Source organism: Carassius auratus, chromosome 9 (assembly GCF_003368295.1).
Source record: "Carassius auratus strain Wakin chromosome 9, ASM336829v1, whole genome shotgun sequence".
In the NCBI taxonomy this organism is placed as follows: Eukaryota; Metazoa; Chordata; class Actinopteri; order Cypriniformes; family Cyprinidae; genus Carassius; species Carassius auratus.
In genome coordinates, this window is record NC_039251.1 from 777,795 (window position 1) to 801,322 (window position 23,528).

Consider the following 23,528-nt stretch of genomic DNA (forward strand, 5'->3'; position numbering starts at 1 on the left):
TAACTTCATGAGTGGATCTTTTACATCAGTTTATTCTCATCTGTAAAGCTTTGCTTTGGTTCACAGGGTTACAGACACAAATACGAGGAAAACCCCCTCAAGAGGACAGGTGGGAGAACGAGAGAGTGAATATCAGGGAGGTCCTTTTAAGTGAGGTCTGTGCTTGAGTGGTTCCCATGCCAACGGTGAGTGGATGGGTGTTTGGAGCATGCTCAGTGCGGAGCTGGCGGCTGTAACAATAGCTGAGAGAGCTAAAGCAGCTCACATGCTGCTATCACATCAGAGTGGAATAGACTGCTGCGTGCGCACTGCTGATTCTGCTGACACGCTCTGCCTTCTCGTCCCCTTCCTGATGTTTCTGCATGAGAAAGAGGTATGGAACTTTAGAAGGAGATTGGGGAGGATTTTCACTTGTAATATAATCATTTTGCCACTGGCTAATGCTTTAAAAAGCTCTTATGTTGTGCCTGTTGAATGGGATGATTTGTGGAGAAATTAATGAACATTTGTTTTCTGCCAGGATATAATTTAGATCAGTGGATACACTAGATTGCATCTTTTTCTTATTAGTGTTTTAATAAAAACTAAAATATGCAGTTTATTTATTATGTATGGATTGGGTTTTGAGTGAAATCCCACCTGAGGAAATTTCCAGTTTGGAATATGCAGAGCAGCCATCGGTGAACAGTACAAGGGAACACTGTGAATATCATTTGCATAGTTCTGCTCCTGACATTGGACAGATCTGAAGCGGAGGATAGACCTCTGGAGGGAGGGAGAGAAGTGCTGAATACATTTATACTGGCTGCGCTGTCACACGATCCTTCTGTTGTGTGGTTGTCATGCCTCACTGACCTCTTGACGGGTCGTCGTGATGAAGGGAGTAAGGGGTCAGGCTGTTTGGTTGTGACAACACCGGCGTTCTAGCTTTCAGTCTGACCTGGTCCGCCGCTGTGCACCTTTACAATACACAGGGCACCGGCTCGCTGAAGATGTAGCCGTCTGCTCTAATGAAATGCTTCATTGATTTATTGTGTGTTGTTGTGGGGCCACAGAGCACTACAGAACTTGAGCCGGATGTTCAAGACGATCGCCTCAGTGTCTGGTGCACATGGGGTAAAATAGGGCCAGTTTGCTGCTCTGCAGAAAAAGCCCTCAATATTTCATCTAGTCGGACAGTAGAGGGATAGAAAGAGAGAGGGTATCTCAGCAGACAGGAAATTGGAAAATAAATTGATGTGACACCTGCAGGTTTGCAAAGTATTCATCAGAGGATAACATCATCTCTGTAGAGCAGAACGCTTGAGTGGGAATCTGATGATCTTTTTCCTGAAGTAGGCGTGTCATTTAAAGAAATAAAATAAAACTGTCCTCATTTACTCAAAATAAGTTGTTTATGGCAGTGACCTTAGCTGTCTGATTACCATCCACTGTCATTGTATGGAAAAGAGCAACTTGGGCATTCTGTGACATTTTCCTTTTTGTATTTAATGGAAGAAAGTCTACATTTGTGCAAAAAATGTTTTAGGTTTACAACAGTTCTTTGCAATAAGTGATTACCTCACAACTGTTCAGAAATGGTGTTCTGTATAGTAGGATTGTGTGTATAAAACTAATCCAGAAGTGCTACATTTGTTATGTTGGCACCAGTGTCGGTTGCTTCACTTCACTGCCAAACATAACTCATATCCCATGGCCTCATGGGATTGTAAAGTGACTATCAGATGGAGGTCAGTACCCCTAAAGGTTCATATTAGTACTTTAAAGGTGCACATAATACTACTCTAACATAATACTACGGTAGCACTTTATTTTACAGTCCTGTTCCTCTTTTACATACTTTGTACTTATTATAGTAATTACAATAACTATGTAATAACTTGGTACTAACCCTGAACCTACCCCTAAACCTAACCCTACCCCATGTACCTTTAATTACCTTGTATTACCAGATCTTTCTTATATAAATACACTGTAAGTACACTATAAGTACATGTGATGATACTGACTCAGTGACAAGCTGTTGGTCCTAAAGTTACAATTTTAACTTTTTTCTGACAATGCAGATGAAGAATAAGCATGCGTTATTAATGACGGTTTATTTTTGAGAGAAATATCCAATAAAAATGAATCTGTTTCAATCATTGTCTTGTTCTATAGGACATAATTTGCCTCAGACTATCTGGACCTAAATAGTTGGAAGCAAGGTTCACATTTATGTCACTGCAGATCACTAAGCATCGGTCTGGTATGTGAGCTGCCAGAATATGGTTTTGTTATCAGCAGGAGGAGACAGTTATGTTGCAAAGTATGTGGGGCATTGGCATTGAACTGCCGTTGTTCATGCGTGATGAATGTTTGGAATAATTATACTGAGTAGCTCAAGGGAACGGCAGTAAAACAGGATTTCATTTGCAACGATCTCATTATAGGTTGAAAAATCTGATATGAGGTTTACATTGTGGTTTTGATTGAGAACTCATTAATATCATCACTACATTTTTTGTATTCCATGCTGGGTTTTCTTAATGGAGGCTTTTGTTGAAAGTTCTTGTATCCTGTTGCTGGAACTGTGGGCTGCGGTCTCATTCAAATGGTTCCACTTTGAAATGGAGATGATTGTACCCAGTGTGCATCTTACCCAGATGGATCGGACATTTTCCTGTGAAAGGTATATCAGCGTACAGTAAGCGGAGATGTCACCTGATCAATTGCTGCCCCTCTTGTGTTCCTCCCCCCATCTGTCCTATCATACTCTCACCTCATCACCCCCCGATGAAATCCCATTACCGGCCAAGTGGTTCTGACGGAGGTAGGGGCACCTTCGCGTGGAGATCCTCTGCTTTGATCCCTTCTTCATTCACAAAGAACTACAAAGGAGCTGATGTGTGTGTGAGTGTGTGTTTGTGTGGAAGGGAGCCTTAGGACAGAGTTGTGTGGGTCTTATGATGTTCTCCCAATGGATGGTTATTAGGGTTTGTTTGGAGCTGTTGAAATATAACAGCCACAGGGAGCTCTTGAGGACATCCAGCAGTCTTGCTCTACTGGAGGAGGAGCATGATGCTGTTAATATCTATCATCTATTTAATCCCACAGCCCATGATGTAGTTTAGATTGCTGTATTGACTGTGCAGTGCATGGTTGCTCTGTTGACAACCATGTTAATCTTATAAAAGATTTATATATTTTTTAAATGCTGTTCTTAGAGTCCATAAAAATATATGGCAGCACCACTGTTTTGAACACTGATAATAATGATACATGTTTCTTGAACACCAAATCAGCATATAAGAATAATTTATTGGATCTGAGGACTGAAGAAAAAATAAAAAATAAAAACCTATTGACCCCAAAATCTTTGAAAGGTAGTATACAAATGTAAATTTGTTAATAGCAAGAACTGAACCTGAAATGACAATTAGCTTGTGTTTTACTAACCCTCAAAGCATCCTAGGTGTATGTGACTTTATTCTCTCAGAAAAATCCAATTGGAATTATATACAAATTTGTCCTGGTCCCTCCAAGCCTTTCAATGGGGGTAAGCAGTTGTTGGTTGTCAACAAATACAGTGCACGCATACGTAATAAAACATCCCTCACATTACTCCCGGGGTGAATAAAAAGGCCTCCTGTAGTGAATCCATGGGTTTTTGTAAAGAAAAATGTGAGAAGATTTTGATATAGGCCAAGAGAAGACTGGTTTTCCTTTGCTAAAGTAAGGAAACTTTGTTCCCTTTGCTCCTGCATTTCTCAGAGGCGCACACACAACGCATACGTCCTACATCATCTGCCTGAACATCTTCTGCGTACGACAGTCAGTGGAAGTGAGAAAAAAGTCTTTATTTCGTTTGAAATATGGATATCTATCTTACAAAAATGAATGGATTTTATTCACCCCCCGGAGCAGTGTGAGGGATGTTTTATTACAGATGCGCACACTTTATTTCACGTCTTCTGATCTGTTGACAACCAACACCTGTCTACCCCCATCCATTGAAAGGCTTGGAGGGACCAAAACAGTTGTTATTATAACTCCGATTGAATTTGTCTGAAAGGAGACAGTCACAAACACCTAGGACGCTTTGAGGATGAGTAACACACAGGCTTATTTTAATTTTTGGGTGAACTAAACCTTTAAAATAAAGTGTGACCAAATATTTCAATGAAGTTTAATGCTCTTGTAGTGTTGTGTCCTTGGCTTTTCATTTCTATTTTCTTAAGGTAAAATGAATAAGGTAAAAGTTGTGATGTCCAGGACAGTGTAGTGCAGACAGCAGTGAGAGAAATGAGAGCTTTCAGTGATTCCATGATATTATCATTTTCTGTTTAGCCCATATCTCTGTCTCTCTCTGCTAAAGGGCCATCTGCTTCTTACAGCAGTATTCTCTGTCTCTCCACCTCTCTCTCATGTTTGCACAACCACTCATCTCTCATCGCTTGTGTCTCCTCTCCACACCTAAACCTTTTATCAGGCTTTCTGCTCTCACCTATCAATCACTCCTTCCTGTCCTGTCCTGTCCTATCCCATCCCTCTCTGTCCTTGGCACAGTTTTCTCTTGTTATCTTCACAGTATTTCACACTGGATCCATAGCACTCTCTCCCTCCCTCAGGAGGTTAATAAGTGTGAAGTCGGCAGGTTCGTAGGTTGGTTTTGTTATTGTTACTGTTGCCAGAGATTCTGGTGGCATTATCCAATGAAAACACAAACAAGAGTCGCACTTAGGAGTAATGAAGATGAAGAGCCCTTGGCTGACTACACGACAACCAATAGTCTATCTGCTTTTAAAAACCATCTCTACGAGTTTACTAAAATATTTCTTGAGCTTCAGATCAGCATATTAGAAAGATTTTTTTGAAGTATTGTGACACTATAAAGACTGGAGGGTAACACTTTAGAATAAGGTTCCATTAGTTAATGTTAGTTAATGTATTAATGAACAAACAAACAATGAATAATACATTTATTACTGTATTTATTCATCTTCGTTAATGTTAATGAAAATACAGTTATTCATTGTTAGTTCATGGTAATTCACAGTGCATTAACTAATGTTAACAAGCACAACTTTTGATTTAAATAATGCATTAGTAAATGTTGAAATTAACATGAACTAAGACTTATAAATGCTGTAGAAGGATTGTTCTTGCTTAGTTCATGTTAACGAAAGTAGTTAACTAACATTAACTAATGGAACCTTATTCTAAAGTGTTACCCTGGAGTAATGACTGCTGAAAATTCAGATTTGAAACCACATGATTAAATTACAATTTAAAATATATTTGAATAGAAAACAGTTATTTTATATTTCACAATATTAATTTTTTTACTGTATTTTTATTCAAATGAAAAACATTCATTTTTTGAGGACACATTTGATGTCAACTTTATACCTTTAACATCAGTTATAGTAATTGATAACCATATTCATGCATTATGTTATTTAAATTATACTAAATCCAGAATTCATTGTAATTTTTGTTACTGAAATAAAAACCTTTTTTTTGATGAAAAAGTTTTTCTTCATCAAAGGAGTTTATGTATCACACTCTGATATACAGTAAACCATGTTTCCAGTACTCATCCAGTTTGCACGATTTCTCAGCAATAGATAATTGTTTCTCCCTGACTGACACACACAGTTTCTAAAGGCAGTACCGACTACTGTTGACACTTTATCCATAACTACCGGCTTTATCTTTCAGAGCTGCGGTATCATGTTCGTGTGACTTATCTATATCAGGAAGGGGGGGGGGGTTCCTTGTGAGGAGCTGCAGAGCATTGATTCATCAGTCTGAAAGACAGTTATCATCTTGCTTCATTTCCCTCTGCTTCTCAAGGCAAAAATCAACAAACGTCAGGGTTACATCACACAGAGCGTCAATGCATCATGAAAGAGGATCCTTATCCTGGTCTGTGGCTCACTATGAATTATGTAAGCAGTGGCCTTATCTTATTAGAATGGGGATATTTGTATGATAAGCATATTTGCCCTCATATGAAGCATTTAAAGCTTAGGAAGCGAATTTACTGATGAATTGGGTTAAGTGGCACTTCAATTAATATGATTTCTATCATATTTCAATTTACAGGATGAAACCATGCACTAATGATATTGCATGTGGCAGCTTGGTCATTAATTAAACACATCCACCAACGAGATGACCGGCAGACATTGATCCATTGCCATATTGATGTGTGCTTCTCTTGGAAATGCAAGCTCTGTAAATGGCCTTTGTGTTGTTGCTGGCTAGAATGACATGATCTGTGCTAGTTATTTGAGACAATGTCTATAGTTGGCCAGATATATAATGATTTACAAGCAAGATCATGACATCTCTGTGCACCAATTACTGATGGCAATGACTTCAGTACAGCTTTATAATATGAACCAGTTACTAGCATGTCAAGCCTGCAATCATTATTACCAAAGAGCAGCTCATTTAAGAATAGTATGTACACTAATGTGTTTATGGAAAAACTAACAATCTACCAAATGCATTATTCATGTGCTCAGTTAACACTACGCAAGCATAAAATATTCACTAAACAATCTTGAGCTACAGGAAAAGACAAACCCTCTATAATATAACTGTCAAGGTTTTTTTTTTTCTTTTTTATCTGCATGATTTACGGTATTCACCTTGGGCACCCTGCATACGTGTGATTACTGTATGTAACAAACTATTGCTTTTTATATAGCTCAGATATTGCAGATGTGGTAGACAGTATATTTTGTCATGGCAGAGTTGAAGCATAATTAGCTGAGAAATGCTGGTACTTGAGTCTTCACCTCTCCTGAGCCTCACTCTAACGTGTTTTGATGCCGTCTCTTCTTACTTTGAAGAGCCGTAACCCAGCTCTGTCTCGGCTGTTCTTGTCAGAATGAGTGCGGTGCTCTGCTGACAGGTAATAGAGAAGATCTTCGGTTCTGCTTCTGATTATACAGCACTCACTTCTACTGTAACTACATCACCTGTGACTACTTCACCCGTCTCAGATAGAGAAGATAGAACAATGCTATGAAGCATCATTCAGGCTTTAGAGTGACCAGAAAAGTGTTTGGGCTCAAAAGACACTTAAGTGTATTAATGTCATTCTACTAGCTAAATAAATTGACAAAGAATAGTATTCAAACATCCTGTGTTCAAAAAAAAAATTATAATAAAAAAATAAAACATTTAAAAGAATTATATAAAATTTAAGATTCTGTGTTCAAAAATGTATGTATAATGTGTGTCACTCAACTCATGATATGATTCACTATACTGATTTCATGATACCTTTTTATTTTACCATACCACAATTATTATTATTATTATTTATTTTTTGACCATAATAAGATTAAAAATTATAGTATAAATGGAAAGGTGTCCGTTTATTTTTTTTTGGACAAAATGATGCACAATTCTTTGTGAAATTATAATATAACAAACCACAAATCAATACAATAAATACATAATTTAAATTAAAGAAATATCTTAAACAAAACTATGAATTTGCCTTTGCTCTTTCATTTAAAATTAGAAGCAACCACTGTATTTCAATCACAATCCAAGCATGCAGCATGAACAGTTTTCTATCTAAATTAAACTATATTTTCAAAATTGACAGCAAAACCAGAATGAGAAATGAAATATCATTCTCTGACAGCAGGTGGCGCTTATGGAACAGCAGCAGTATAGTGTTTCCTTGGTTGCCACTGTAAACAAAGCAGTGCTGCAACATAAATATACATCATAGAAGCAAGATTAAAAGTCCAGATAGACTTTTCTAAAGACCCATTCAACTCACACCCCAACTGTATCTCGATTTATTTAACAACCCAACGATTTGAATCATCACATATCTGTATCGATCATCACTTTCCTATAAATCATACATTACAAGTTCATTCACATTTAGGATTTACAACATAAATCCTAATATGGATAATGTGACTGTAAATATAGCCTTTAGTCAACTTACTGCAAGATACTGGAGATAAGCAGCTAATGATCAATAGCTATTGGACCTTCCTGAGCTTTCCCGCATATCAGCTTTCCACAGGATCAGCTGGATTAGGCAAAATCGCTAACAGGTACTAATCCGGGCACATCCGGTGGCGTAAACCATCTCCATTTCAACTAAAGCTTACTGTATATTCATCTCAAAAATGCAGATTTAACCTGTGTACTTATATGACCCCCTCTTTCACTGAAATTTCTCCTGGAAGCAGCTTGGAAATCCTTTTCGTGGAAGCACAAATCCAAGCACAAAATCCAGTGTTTAGAAATAGGTTGATATCTGCCACTGTGGCCATTGTGACCTCAGATGAAATAGATCAATCTCAACGGCCAGTCTTCTGCAGAATAATCATACTGTGAATCTCCATCTGAGCTCCATGTCTTTCTCCTCCCTAAACCTAGAAAAACCCCTGCTGTGCTATCACACAAACCTGCAGATATGATCAATATGTGACCTTTTAGTCTTTGATTCCCTATGGAGCCGGCTTCATAGATCAATGTGCAGCCTTACTACAGCAGCGGCTCAGTGGAAAATAATACAAACTCCACATTTGCAGGTGTAGGAAGTGTAAGAAGCACCTGCAGTGAATAGATGTGGATACAGTTCTTTAGTTTTTTTTCCTTATCAAGGGATTGAACTGGGTGGAATTGACAAAATGAGGTGATAATGAGGCATTGCCACTTCTTTATACAAAGGTGTTTAGTGTGTATTTGTGTGTTGGCTTTCATCTATCTATTAGTGAGTTTATTCAGAGAAGAATTTGAACGATTCATTAAAAGAACCGCTCATAAGAGTCATTTTGTTATAAATCATACTTGTATAAATCATGTTTGTGCATGCATAAGACAAGGACAACTCTAAAGGTGCCTCTTCTTATTTGGCTGTCCCGCTGTAATCCTCAGTGTTTTGTTACTCTGAGACGTGTTAGTGAGCAGCTGGACCACATACTGACAGACATTCGTCAAACACCAAGGGCTCTTGCGATTAGTATGATGGAGTAAAGGAGAAGAGAAACTGAACGTGTTTATTGACTGAAGCCTGACTCCGTCCTGGTGGAGGTCGAGCTGTGTCTTCCTCAGTAATGAGAAATCACTGAAACTGCATTCCCTGACATGCCACTATCACAACTGGAACTATTTCCAGAAGGTCTCCGGCTGATATTGAGGCGAGGGGAGATAAAACTGGAAAGCCAACAAGTCTCAAATCACAGGAGGTCGAAGTACAAGCAATTTGGAATATTTTGAGTTTTTTTGCGTTAATATTCGTTTATAAATATTATAAACTATCATTTTTATTGTTATTATAATTGATTTCTTCACGATATTTAGACCTTTCTTAGAAAGCCAGAAAATTATTACGTTTTTATAATATTTTTAATAATCTCTATATAATTTTTTTTTTTTTGTAATTTTTTTTTTGTGTGTGTGTGTGTATAAAGAGGAAACCCCAATGATGACTGTTTTATTCAGTGTTTATCTTCTTAACAAAATTTCCTCAGTCAAAGCGAGTGCATTTTTTCTCAGAGAAAACAGAAAGACAAAATCCTTAGAAATACTACAGGATCTTTGTTTGTTCCAGAAATTGATTTGTAGTATTTTTGGACATCTGTATTGATGTTTTTCTCTTCTTTTGTAGCTGCCTGTGCTTGAGGTCTCAGCAGTCTGGCGTTGTGGATGGTTTGTCTACCTCTAATCCAAACCAAAAGAGATTCTGTTGGCTCAGAGCCTGTGAACGAGAGCCTAAAGCAAGCCGAGTAAAGGTGCACGCACAGAGTTGAATAAAATGGGGTAAGTTTTATGACTAACACAACAAAAGACCAACATTGCACATACACAATTTCTAGCAGGGACCTGCAGATATAAGTATAGCCATATAGTCCAGATATATAAAGTACATGATGTAAAATCAATCAGGGAACCTGATTAGTTTGCCATGAATCCTCAAGTTTGAGTGTCGTTGAATCTCTAGTATTTTGGCTTGATATGAAGCTCTTGCCTCAGTTAAGGACTGTCTGCTCTGGCTTTCTTGAGTCTGTAATAATTGTGCTAAAATAGGAAACGGAGCATCTGCCTGTCTGTCACACAGAGAGAGGACATAGTGGGCCCGGCGTGAGCTGATCCTGTGCCACATGCTCATTAAACAAGCTCCTTATGTTAATTGACTGTTTATTCACACGTCAGCAGTTTTCAAGCGCAAGCGAAAGAAAACACTGGCAGAGCTATTGAGACAGTGAGTCTAGTCGAGATAAATCCTCTCGAGCGCTCCACTGTACAATTCACAAAAAACAAGGGGGCTTTCAATCTTCTTATCTCCTAAATGGAGCGTTGAAATTAGCTTGATAATACCAGAGGGGCTTCAATAGCTCCATTTTAATTAAATTGCTCCAAACGTTAATTGAACACCTGAACGTGCTGGGCTTCCCCCACCTAAAATCGCTGGTTTCCCGCCTTTTTCAATCTAATCGCAATGCCATTGTTGTTCTCTGACAGGCAATGTGAAGAAGATGAATATTCATCTAGATGGATTTGTCCTGACTCTGCTGCCCGGAATTATTGTGACATGTTCTTTTGTAACTCCTGGCTTGACCCTGATTTCTGTTGTAGATTATGGCTGGATATTAATGCGGCCCAAAGCAAGGCAATTTGTACTAATTACTGAAAGAGAAGCGCTCTCCTTGCTAATCCACGGTTCTCATCTGATTAGTGGAATAAGAGCCCCGGGCGAGTGTTGTGGCTCTCTTTATTACTGTCCCTTCTTATTTTCCTCCCTCTCGGTTTAATGTATTTAATTCCCGACATAACCCTCCATTCTCCCACCCCCCCATTTGATTTGTGAAAAAGAACAAGCTATTTTTAGAATATGAATTTGATTATATAAATCATGGGCTGATAAAACCCAACCATGGGCTGAAAACAACCTAAATGCTGGGTTTGTCCATATTTAACCCAGTATATTTTACAGTGTAGTGGGTGAATTTCATTTTTGCACCATTTTAGTGCACTTTTATTGGGTTAGTGAAGTCAGTCTGTGGGGTTGCTGCTTATACAAGTGAGCAACTGAATCCCTTACATACAAGCCATTAGCATAACAAGCAAATGTTACATACGGTCAATGTTTCAAGGATGTAATTTTGCATTCTCGGAATCATCTGCACTAATCCTCGGAAGCACATCCTCATGATTAATTTTGAGCCTGTGGTAATTTTAGATTTTATCTGGTATTTTAAAATCCTCAGTTGCTTACATATGCCCAAGGATTATTAGTGGAATATATTTCTTACATATTTTGATTATTTATTTATTTATTTATTTATTTATTTATTTATTTATATATTTTTTGGCCAAACCATGAAGAAACTGTATGCCAGTTTAATTAGTTTTTTATATATATTTTTATCACAGCAGTCAATTATAAAAAATAAAGACCCATTTATGCTGTGTAAGAAAAGTTAAATAACATCTTTCAAAATGCTAAACTATAATTTTTAAGTGCGATTGTACTAAAGCCAAAAACAATTGAAATGTTTAAAAGCCAAAAGAAATTAAAGAATTTAAAAGCCAAAAATGTTTACTTTATAGGTGTGACGAGACACTTATCCCACGAGACGAGATTTTAAAACTTTTTTAAAGAAACCCTCAATGATGAAATATATAAGGGAAAATTGTTTTTTATTGCAAAAATGCAAAAATCTATTTTAATACATTTTATGCAGGTATAAACACTGCAAAAGGTTTGTTACAAACTCAACTGACAGACAAGTAATTGCACAAAATTATAAATAGTATAAATAAAAATTAACAACACCAATATCCTTTTAAAGTGGAAGTGATGCAGTCAGTCAAGTTTTTCCATATATATATATATATATATATATATATATATATATATATATATATATATATATATATATATAATAAACACAATTAATGTATTCATTTAAACAAATAAAGCAGTGGTTCCCAAACTGGGGGACGCGGCAAGGCTGAGGGATACGAAATAAATTTTTTCCCCCTAAATTTCATTTTATTTTTTCCCAAATTCCTTTATTTTTTCTTTGAAATTTTTCTGGATTGGTTTTTTTTTTTCGGTATAAATTTTTCTCAACTCCTTTTTAGTAGTTAAGTCTAATTAATTAAAATAATGAAACTTATACATTTTCACATCAATTTATTAAGCATTTAACAAAAATCACGTTTAGGGCCCTATGAAATTTTATGATATTATTCAGATTCTTTATTGTTACTAAATTCTGTTTTAGCATGTCTAACTATTTGAATGCATAAAACAACTTAATTTATTAATTTTATCGTTTCTTAAAGTAGCCTTATGATTTTTTTTCCCCTCAGGAATTCTGTGTTGTGTATTTACATTTTTCTGGTTATTAAATGAAGGCATAAAACATTCATTTCATCATTTATCTTTTAAAATTTATATTTTTGCCAAATAAAGGAGATTTACTACCACAATTAAACATGGAAGAAATCTAGTGTGATTAAAATAAAAGATTACGTTTGTTTAAATTTAGTAGTATAGTAGTATACATCACGCGTGCTTCAGTGTGTGTGTAGCAAATGAAACCGTTCGCCTGCGCCCTTCATTAACAGAGACCGGCTGAATATGCATGATTCATATTTAAATCAACTTTTGCAGCTTTATATTTACAGATACTAGTCCATATGTTTATTTGATTTAAATGTAATGGCATACTTTTGATTAATTAATTCAAAATGTGACAAATCCCGTGACATTCCGTGTTAAATTGTGAATTCTGTTTTTATGACTGGATAAAGACTACACTGCGTAATTTTCCCACCTTTCATGCGTCCACTTTCCTAATGTGAACATAATATCTTATATAATACCACTGTTGAAAGGGCCAGTGTAATGTAAAATAGATCTAAAAGGTCTGCATGAGGATATCATCACCTTCTCGCCTCGTGAGACACATAGGATCACACCCCTAGTAATAATGTATATTTTTCTAATTAGAATGTTGGGTCACACTTTATTTAAGTTCTAAATCTCGCTATTAACCATTAACTATTAACCATTAAATATTAACCATTCTTTGCTATTTACCATTAACTATGACTTTTGCCTCAATAATCTCTTAATTTGCTGCTTACTAATAGGATTAGGGATTTAGAATATGGTCAAGCAGAATAAATGCTTTGCAAGTATTAATGAAAAACCAATATGTTAATAGTAGGCATGTTAATAAGCAAATAGTTAATAGTGAGAATTGGTCCCTACTCCCTATACTAAAGTGTTACCAAATATTGTTAGAATTACTGATGTTCAAACATATAAAATTGTTCTACCGATATTATTTCAAAGCCTTGTCTGTGCATTTCTGCAGGGCTGTGATCCCAATGCGCCTTTCTGGAATATGGCAGTGTTTTCTGTGGCCATGCCGGATGTGAAAGCCCCACAATGTGATTACTCCCCAGCAGGCTCTCCTGCAGGCTGCAGCATGGACCTGTCCGTTCTCAGCTCCCCACTGTCTGCTTACCCTCATCATGGCGTGCCCCCCTTCCCAGCCCAGGATGTAGCTCCGGGCCACTGCAACAACAACAATGGCCTGCTCAGCAACCTGGGGGTCTACTGCTCCACCAGCAGTATGCATCCCCTTAAACAGCCTGATGGCCAGTCTGGCTACGGGGCGATGCGCTTTACACAGGGCTGCGTGAACACCGGTGGCACCCGGCTTTACCGCAGCCTGGAAAACCTGCACTGGGCTGCCGTGTCAGATCCCAATGCATATCCTTACAGAATTGTGGACAGTGAGTTAATACTTCACTGCACTTCAAGCAGCCACTGGTACGACGGACCTCCTCAGGAACCACAGGTTTACGGCTTAATGCCTTCCCATGACGGCATGGCGATCTATGGCCGCCGAGGAGTGGTGAGGAAGGATATACCGCTCTTCCCACAATGGCTTTTACCTGCGGTTGAGGACTGGAGCATGAACGGAAATGCTCGGAAGGGTCTTCGAGACAAGCTGCGGCTCCAGAGCACACGTGTGATGGAGCCTCACAAGCCCTTGCGTCCTGTGCTTGGTAATGCACCTTCTCCGCTGTATCCATGTGATCAGGATGTAGCGGTTCGGCCATCATTGCACAGGAATGGACAGCAGGAGTTAAGTGCCCGTCGCATCACCAGTCCCGAGGAGATCAAACAGGAAGCACTCCGACGGCTGCAGCTCCGAAGGCAACGAAGCACCCCTAACTTGGCACTGAACTCTAGACAGGAGTCTAGTACCATGAGTAAAGCTCATACGGCAGATCCCATCTGCACTAACTCCACCCAGTCAACCCCTGAGAGGAAAAGACCCCCGATAGGCCGCTTGCACATACCTACATTTGAGGAGTTTAAGAGAATGAGACAAAAGGAGGCCATTAAAAACCACAGGTCCTCTGAAATGGAGAGTAACGACAAGCATAGAGAGGAAAGAATACAGACAGAGGAAATGCAAAGTGCTGAAAGGAGAGACATTGACATCAACACAGCTCTGGATTCGAACCACTGTGAAGCGGAGATGTCTGAGCCCAGTTCCACCGCAGAGGTCCCAGGAGGACCCATCTGCACAGGCCCAGTGGCTCGCTCTCCATTACACCCTCAAGCTGCTACAGAAAGAGGCAAGGAGACAAAGGGCCCAGCAGGCCCTGGGGCCACAGATGTAGCTGTTCTCCCCTTCCCGCCCCGCAGGGAGAGTGGTGATGGCCCATCCAGCTGCTGCCCGGCAATCCTTCTGGACGGAACAGACCTTTCCAGCTATGGAGCCAAAATCTACAAAATGAGGGATGGCTTACTGGGATCTGCCCTGGACCTTATTAAAAAAAGGTGAGTTGATGGGCATAGTACCTATGGAAGTAGTGAGAGAATAAGGTGAATTTAAATCCGGGTCTCCCATGATATTAAAATTGGGCTGACAACCGACGAATGTTGGACATCAAAATTCATTTGTATTTTTATAATTAATTATAAATAAAAGAAAAATGTAAATCAATATTTTTAAGTGGTTTAAGGTACCACAATATTAAAATGTAACAAACAAAATAAAAAATGGAAATTAATATGCTAAAGATTTAACATTGCGGTGTTCTTAAATTGTTTGTGTTTTTAAAGATTAGCTGAGTGTCAGTGGATAATGGAAAAGGGAATTTAAATGTAAAAATAGAGAAATATATTAAATATAAATCAGTATATATCTGATATTAACCATTACCAATTAATAAAAGAATCTCTATAAGCCAATATTTTGACACCACATTGTAATTGTGCATCCCAATCATTCAGCGGTTTAATGAGGAAAATGGACATCATCTGGATCAGTGTATCTCATGGTAATCAGGTTTGCTTGTTAACTGTGAAAATAAATCCCACAGCAGCTCAAGTATCGTTTGCATCAGTATTTGTGTTATTGATTTATTCCAGAATCTCTGCACAGCTTGTATACAGAGAAACAGAGTGAATGTACTATCATTGATGTGACTCTTAATGTCTTCATTTATGCCAAGTACACAGTAGCAGATGTGATATTTGCATATAGTGGCATATTATATGATGATTAGCAGGTTTATCTATATTAAGAATGGAAAACATGGCTATTCCAAATGCTATTTAATATCCTGTCCTAATCATCTTGTCCTTGTTTTCCAGTACAAAATTAAAACAACAACAAAAAAATTTCCTAAAAAACTAAATTGCAAATGCATTTTTTTTGTTTTTATATTTTTTAATTTTGTTAAAGCCTTAAGGAAATGTATTTTGTTTTATTGATACACTTTATTACTGGAAAACAAAGATAGAGAACCAGATTTTTGCGGTAGCAACAATGAAAAATAGGAATTGGATACTATATAGCAACAAGCCCCATCAACTCCCCTTTGATTCACTTAGGCAGTAACTGTATTATATGGATTCTTGTCTTGTCTGAGTTGTCTGGTTCACACCTTTCCACCAACAGCAAGATTTGAACACACAAATTTCACACAAGCCTAAAATATGCGAACTGGACAGGAATTTGAATAACATAACAGCACATAACTCTGGCCCTGACAGTCTTCTCAAATTTAGCATGGATGCATAAATCTGTATAGATTTTCCTTCAGGCGCTTTTGCTCCAGACATAGTAGAGAGCTTAACTGCTGGTGCGTCAGAAGCTTTTCGACATTACAGAGCCTTTCTCTACTGTTATGTTCCTCCAGGACAGGAGTTCAATCCAGGCTGTGAAGCATCTAAATATAACATCCAATATCCCAGCTGTCCCGTAGTGCCTCAAGTGAGGGTATTCATTTACTACAGAGCAGCCCTAGGCTTCCAGGTCTTTTTTATGAAACTTATATGTAGTTATTTTCTTTTATTGTCTGCTTGATAGAAGAAAAAAGAACAAGTCACAAAGCAATGTTCTTATTTAAGCTTACAGTCACTTTATTGTATTGCCTTGAATGGATGAGCACATTTCAAGAGAGCTTATTGTCCTGATATGATTTTTTTTTTGATGAGGAGTTGAGTTAGTATAGGTGGACAAGACCTTTAAATAAATAATAGAACATTATCATAAAAGTGCTATTATAAAAACCTGTCAGTACATTGGAATACGAGTTTTTATGCACCTTTATTTATCTTAATAAACCAAAAATCCAATTAATGGCCACAGACAGGACTCCTGAAATGACACATAATATATCTGCAGTGCTTTAATGACAGTTTCTTTCACGTGTGAAAGACATTGGTTTTATTGCCACTTTAAGTGCGTTGTATTCATTACTGGCAGTTCACGGCTACAGGTTTGTGAATGAACTCTTGCGCATTTTATTGTTGAAATGAAAAATGCTATTTGATGCGCACCAGGTATTAACATCAGCATTTTGTGATTCTCCTTTTCCTAGTGAGATGTCATGGCTTCTTTTGTCTTTGTGTTTTCTTTTGAATGCATCAGAGCTCATGGCTGTGCTGTCAGCAATATTCTCAGATGGCGTCCATGACAGTGATGAGCGAAGCTTTCAGATTATGAGGAACTAAAGCATCAAAGGACATGGAAATGATGTGGAAGAGGCAATTAAGACCTTATAACAGATCACTCAAAAAAAAACCTTTTTTAGTCCTAAGGGACGTCTGTATATGAACAATGGCTGGGACAAACAGCTGATTAGTATATTTAAAAGTCTGTTTATTCAACACTAAATGCACAGCCATCAGCATTCATCCACAAATGTTACATTTTAAAATAATGTCTTTGATTTTATACACTGCAAAAAAAAAAGGGGGGGGGGGCCCTTTTCACATTTTTTTCTTGTTTTCCAGTAAAATATCTAAATATCTTTAAAGTAAGATACTTTATCGGTGCCTTGTCGTTAGTGCACCGACATACAGCGCAACTGCACTCGCAGCGACCCTAGTTTGAATCCCGTGTCGTGATCCTGCTTCTGTCTCTCTCCACCCAATGCTTTACTGTTTCCTTACTCTATATAGTATACTTTACTCTATACAGAACTCCTGTTCCTGTTTCCTTACTCTATACTGTCCTGTCCAAAAAAAAAGGCAAGTAAGTTAAAATAAGATTCAGTACCATTTAAATGTTTGAGAACAGTAATGTTGTTTTAGAGTGTCTTTGCACCCCAAAATTGCATTTATTTGATCAAAAATGTAATAAAAATATTCAAATAATGAAACCAATTACTATTTTAATATATATATATATATATTTTTTTTTTTTATAGATGCCACAGTTGAATTTTCAGTGGTCATTTCTCCAGTCATATGATCATTCAGAAATTATTCTAATATGCTGATTTGGTATCCAAGCTACATTTCGTATTATTATCAATGTTGAAAACTATATTTTTGTGGAAGCCGCAATACATTTCAGGCTTCTTTAATGAACAGAAAGTACAAAAGATCAGCATTTATTTGAAACTGCAATCTTCTGTAACATTATAAATGTCACTTTAATTTAATGCATCCTAGCTAAATACAAGTAATAATTTATTTCAAAAATAAAAATGTACTTACCCCAAACTGTTACATTTACCCTACATTTGCCTTTAAAGCAAAATAATATAAGATAATATTTTTTTTACCCCATTTGTTAATCTAATAGCATATTGAGTGCACAGTGAGAATGACCAGAAGAAGAAAAAAAACAATACAAAATATGTAAGCTTAAAACAACAAAAACTACACCAATGTTTGCCTGTCTGTTATGTGCTGTTATTTACTCATCCATGGATACATAAGCTCCTTTTCTACTTAACACACACACAAAGAAATCTAAAAGATTGATTTAGCTTGTTTCCGATTCGGAGCCCTGCAGTGAAGAGTTCAGGTTTTAATGTGAATTGATGTGTCTAATTGCTGTCCTCCGTGAGCCCCTCTGGTCTGGGGGGCACCGGTCCTCTCTAGGGGGATGGGGGTTTACAGCACGGCACGTGAAGGAGCAGAGAATCAGGACTTGTAATTCCAATTTAACACTCCTATTTTCCTCCCTTTGTGTTCTCTCTCCCTCGCTGCTCCAGCTGCAGTGCAGAGATTGCAGCCGAGACTTCCGTGCGATTGTCGCGTGAGCAGAATGACGTCACTGACATCACCGCTCCCCAGCCCAGCCATCAGTCTGCCCACGTTGCCATGACAACATCGGCCTGCGGAGAGGAGGCTTGCACCGAGCCCGTGGGACAACGGGGCAAAGCGGCGACAGAATGCGTAAGGAACGCTGCTGTCTCATGCACACCTCTGGTTATTATCACCTCTGAATGAGGACAGCGGCGGCTGTCGTGCATATACGGGAATGTGATCAGGGTGCATGGGAAGCTGAGGTTGCAGAGGAATCTGCACGGTAGATGCGACCGCAGACATGCAGCGGAGCGCACAGAGCCGCAGCTAAGAGCAACACGCAGGGAGGATTAGAGCCAGGTTTCATGTTGGTAACTGCTTTACATTTCTTCTGTACTCTATGTCAGGTTGTGTGTTGATGCTCTCTGCTGCTTGAGATGCCGGCCAGCTTTTCATTGCGCCACATTCATTCACGCCATACGACTGGCTGTATGTTTTTTGAGGTTAAGGGTGAAATCGAGGAATGCTGGCATTCATGCGTAATGTTCCTATGATTCATTGGTCAGCTGTTGTGCACAGATGCTTCTTCCGCCTCTGCATTTCTCTGTCTTTAATTAAGATAACAGCTGCCTTATTAATAATTCTGTACGTCACCTGAAGCCACCGTGTCTTGTTTCTTGTGCATCGCTAACACTTGAGAACCTAATGTTGTCGAGCAACCTTTTGAGAGTTTTAGGCCATAGATGTGTTTATAGCAGATGCATTTGAAACACAATATTAATGACTTAGAAATGTCGTTTGGGAATTGCAGATGTTTAAAAGGTTAAAGGTTATCAGTTGTGTCAGTTGAGGCAGATGTAGTCAGTCTGAGTGCCTTTAAAGTCAACTCATTTGATATCGACAATGTGACAGAGTTAAGAGTGAAAGGAATTTAGACTTTATTGGATCACTTAAAAATCTTAGTTATTTGCAGGGATCATTCAAATAGATGATCTTGGTGATTTTAGCCAAAAAGGACAGTTGTGTGAGGAGTGTAGCTAATTCTTTTTGTAGTTTCTCTCTGTAGTTAGTTGTTCCAAGGTTGTTGTTTTTTTGATGACATATTATATACAAAGACAAATTTTGGTCATACTTTATGTTAAAGGGCCTTAACTACTATGTACTTACGTCAAAAATAACCACAATGTACTTATTGTGCTCATATTGTATTGCAAAACACTTCTGCTGCTATTGAGGTGGGATATGAGGGACAGATGATATGAGTGCATTTAAGGGTGTGTCAACAGCATAATTATAAATGTAATTACAGAAATTAATTACTGATTTAATTAAATGCAGGTGTGCAGGTGTTATTTTTGAAAAATAAGTACAGTGTATGTACAGAATAAGTGCATTGTACCAAATGATTAATTTAAATTTAAGTACATAGCACTTAAGGACACTTATTATAAAGTGGGACCCAATTTTTTTATTTGAAATAGCATCTGTAGGCATGTTATTAACAATAAGATTAGGAAGGGTTAGGAAAATTAGGTCTGACTTTGTTCTGCGTAACATGAAAGATATTTCGAGGAATGTCGGTAACTAAACTGTTTTGTTTACCATTGACTACCATTTTATGGACAAAAAACACTGAGACTTTTCTCAAAATGTCATATTTTATATTCCACAGAAAAAGTAAGTTATGCAGGTTTGGGAGAAACATGGGGTTGAGAGAATGATTACCAATTTCCAATTATGTATGAACCGTACTATTAATAGTGACTTTAAACCATAAGACAGGCCAGTTTTAAAAGAAAACTGGGTTTCTGAATTATTTCTATTGAGAAAAGAGATGAATTTGATGTCTTTGGAGTCTGTCAGTAGACTTTTTAATAAACCGTGAATGGGCATGAAAAGCCACAGCAAAGAATTTTCCACTTACCACCACAATATATTAAAAGCTTTGGTAATGTTACACCCTCTGGATGTACGGTAATGCAGTGACTCTGATCGATGTCTGAAACAGTTAGTGGTTCCATATTCTCATATGTGCTTAGGGATCAAATCTGCCTTCATTGAGGTTTTACACAGTTAAACTCTCCCCTCACACACACACACACACACACATTTCAGACCAGTGCTCTGCCATGTGCACTGTTGATTGACAGATCTCCATCCTATCAGCAGGTTTCTGGGGCGGGCTGCAGACGCTCCAGCTCGGACGCGGCCTATGAGCTGGCTGAGTCAGTGAGGGCCCAGCGTGAGTGTCGTCTGAGGCCCCACTACAGCGACCCCATGCCTGCAGACGCCACCAAGCGTAAGCAGCTGGAGATGAAGATCGCTGCTGCGGCACGCTTGCACATTCACCGCAGAGACAGGGACAGTGGTAAGACTCTTTCAGCTGCACTAAGCTTTGCTCACAGTTCTTGCTGTAAGTAAACTTCACTCGTGTCCTAGATTTGAACTGACAATACTTCATTTAAAAACCCTTTTTAGGCCTGCTTGTCTATAACCCAAGGGTATCACTTTAGTTGTTATTACTAGACTCTGCTTTTACCAAAACCTGGCTTTACTGGTGGCTCTTACTGTAGGTTCGTCACATGCATGACCTCTACCCTGAGGACTGCTTTTATGTTTCTGCACCACAGCAGTTTTTAGATGTAAAGGCATGTACATATATAGTATCAAATTAGGGGTGCACAGTATACTGTATCAGCACCAGATTGGATATTTTCCATTATTTGTTGTTTTTAAATGTATTGGGATTACAAAATATTACAATATTTAACTGTTTCTGGCTATTTTAGGATTTCGATAATCATGTAGAACTAATGAAATAGTGATAGATTACAGTCCTTATTATTTTGAGCAGTTATGTTATTCTATTTCAAACAAGATAATTTGTTATAGAAGTTTAAAAAGGAACTTTTTTACATTTTCTTTCTTAAGTATAGATTTAAAAAAGTATTGATTTATTATCATATAATAATTTCAGTTATTATAGCATGATCATTTGGCAGTTTCTATTTACCATTTCTCAGGTGTTTTACCAGTTAGTGTAAACAAGAGGCTATTTACGCTACTGTTCAAATGTTTTGGGTCATTCTCTTTTTTTTAAGAAAAAAAGTAATATTTTTACTCTGCATGGATACATTAAATTAACAACAAAGCCAGTAAAGACATTTTTACTAAATGATTCAAAATAAATGCTGTTCACTTGAACAGCAACAAATGTATCATGGTTTCCACAGAAAAACTGAGCAGCACAAATGTTTTCAACAATGATGATAATAATAAGAAATGTTTAAGCAGCAAAGAAACATATTAAAATGTTTTCTCAAGGTTCATGTGACACTGAAGACTGGAGTAAGGGCTTTTTTCATAGGAATAAATTAAATTTTTAAACAAAATGTATTAAAATAAAAGAGCATTTTAAACTGTAATAATATTTTACAGTTTTTTTATCAAATAAATTGCTGTATCACTTCATTAAAAGATCTTACTGAACCCAAACTTTCGAATGGCAGTATATACTAAGAGTATTTAACTTTTTTTTTTACTCTGTGTAAATCTACCTCTGCCATGGTAAATTCATGGAAATCTTTTAAAGTTCAGAACACCTCAAATGTATTTTCTTAAATATTAAAATATTAAAGTACATTTTTCTGGTCTCTTTTTGTTTTACCTCTACTCGCCCGATGCAAGTAATTTTAAAACTAACATTTAATTTATTAGACTTTTTGGATTATCTGTATGTTATTAATGTAACTAGTGTTATTAAATTCTGCGAGCTGACCCTGTTTGTTCTTTGTCATCAGTGCCAGGCTCAGCCAGGGGCCGCTCGGAGCCCAGAGGTGAGGAGAGGAGCAGGGGCCTGGGTGTGAGGCGCTCAGCACAGCACCGCTGGAGTACCATCAGCAGCCTGAGCGCAGACAGCGGTGTCGTAGGCTTGAATGATGAGCGTGAAGATGAGGAAGAGCCTCGTCGCATCCGCCACAGTGCCGGAGCCGAGGTAGAACGTGTGGACAGCGGCATCGGCCCTGGATTGGCTCGGGGCTGGAGGAGACCCTTGCCGTCCCTCAGGGCCTGGGACGCTCAGCAGCCCTGTCCCGACTGTGGACACAAAGAGGGGGCCCACGAGGAAGGCATGTGTGAACGCTGCTCCAAGCTACGCACAGAGCGCAAAGAGGCCATCCTAGAGTTTCTCAACACTGAGTCGAGTTATGGAGAGGACCTGCGCATCATCAAGGAAGAGTTTTACTGCCCCATGCAGAGTGCAGGGCTGCTCACTGCAGAGCAGCTGGCCGTGGTCTTCAGCAATGTTCAAGAGCTCATTGATGTCAACGACAAGTTCACAGAGCACCTGCAGGACAGCATCGATCAGGCTTTTGATCAGGTACCGAATGCTAGTGATGGACTGACTTTTTGCCAAGCCAGTATGTGGCCATTTCAATATTAACATGACAAAAGTGTCTGTTTAAGAATCTACTGATTTCTGGGGAATTTTAGGAAATCATTAGACCTATGGTGCTCAACTGTTTGGGGCATGGGGCCCAATTTTCCCATTGTCATAATTTTTTTAGGATATGTATATATATGAATGCGATGTTTCTTCTGTTTTCAACACTGATAATAAGAAATGAGTCTTGAGCACCAGATCAGCATTTTAGAATGATTTCTGAATGATTATGCATCACTCAAGACTCAAGTAATGGCTGCTCAAAAAAAGTGATGGCATTGGTAAACCTAAATTAAACTGTGACTGTCTTCCCACAGGGCGATGAGGACCTGCAGAGTGTGTGCATTGGGGAAATCTTCTTGGAGTTTGTCAACATGCTTCCAGCGTTTCAGACCTACTGCCTGCAGCAGTCCACATCTGTCAACATGCTCAACACACTGGAGAAAGAAAAGAGCTTCTTAGGTACACATAATATATCATATAAATTGCTCATTCAGTGTTACAAATAAAGGTAGTTAAGCATCAGTT

General features: G+C 38.1%; 1 protein-coding gene across 1 annotated transcript in view; it reads left to right on the plus strand.

Annotated features, from left to right (window-relative positions):
- LOC113108129 (uncharacterized) overlaps positions 1-23,528 on the plus strand; it is a 36,619-nt gene that overhangs the window by 8,925 nt on the left and 4,166 nt on the right. The window contains exons 3-8 of the mRNA XM_026270963.1: positions 9,641-9,792; positions 13,365-14,848; positions 18,526-18,709; positions 20,729-20,927; positions 22,360-22,937; positions 23,318-23,462. Coding sequence (XP_026126748.1) covers positions 13,395-14,848; positions 18,526-18,709; positions 20,729-20,927; positions 22,360-22,937; positions 23,318-23,462 — 2,560 coding nt within the window. The 5' untranslated portion in view covers positions 9,641-9,792; positions 13,365-13,394. The remainder of the gene's footprint in view (positions 1-9,640; positions 9,793-13,364; positions 14,849-18,525; positions 18,710-20,728; positions 20,928-22,359; positions 22,938-23,317; positions 23,463-23,528) is intronic.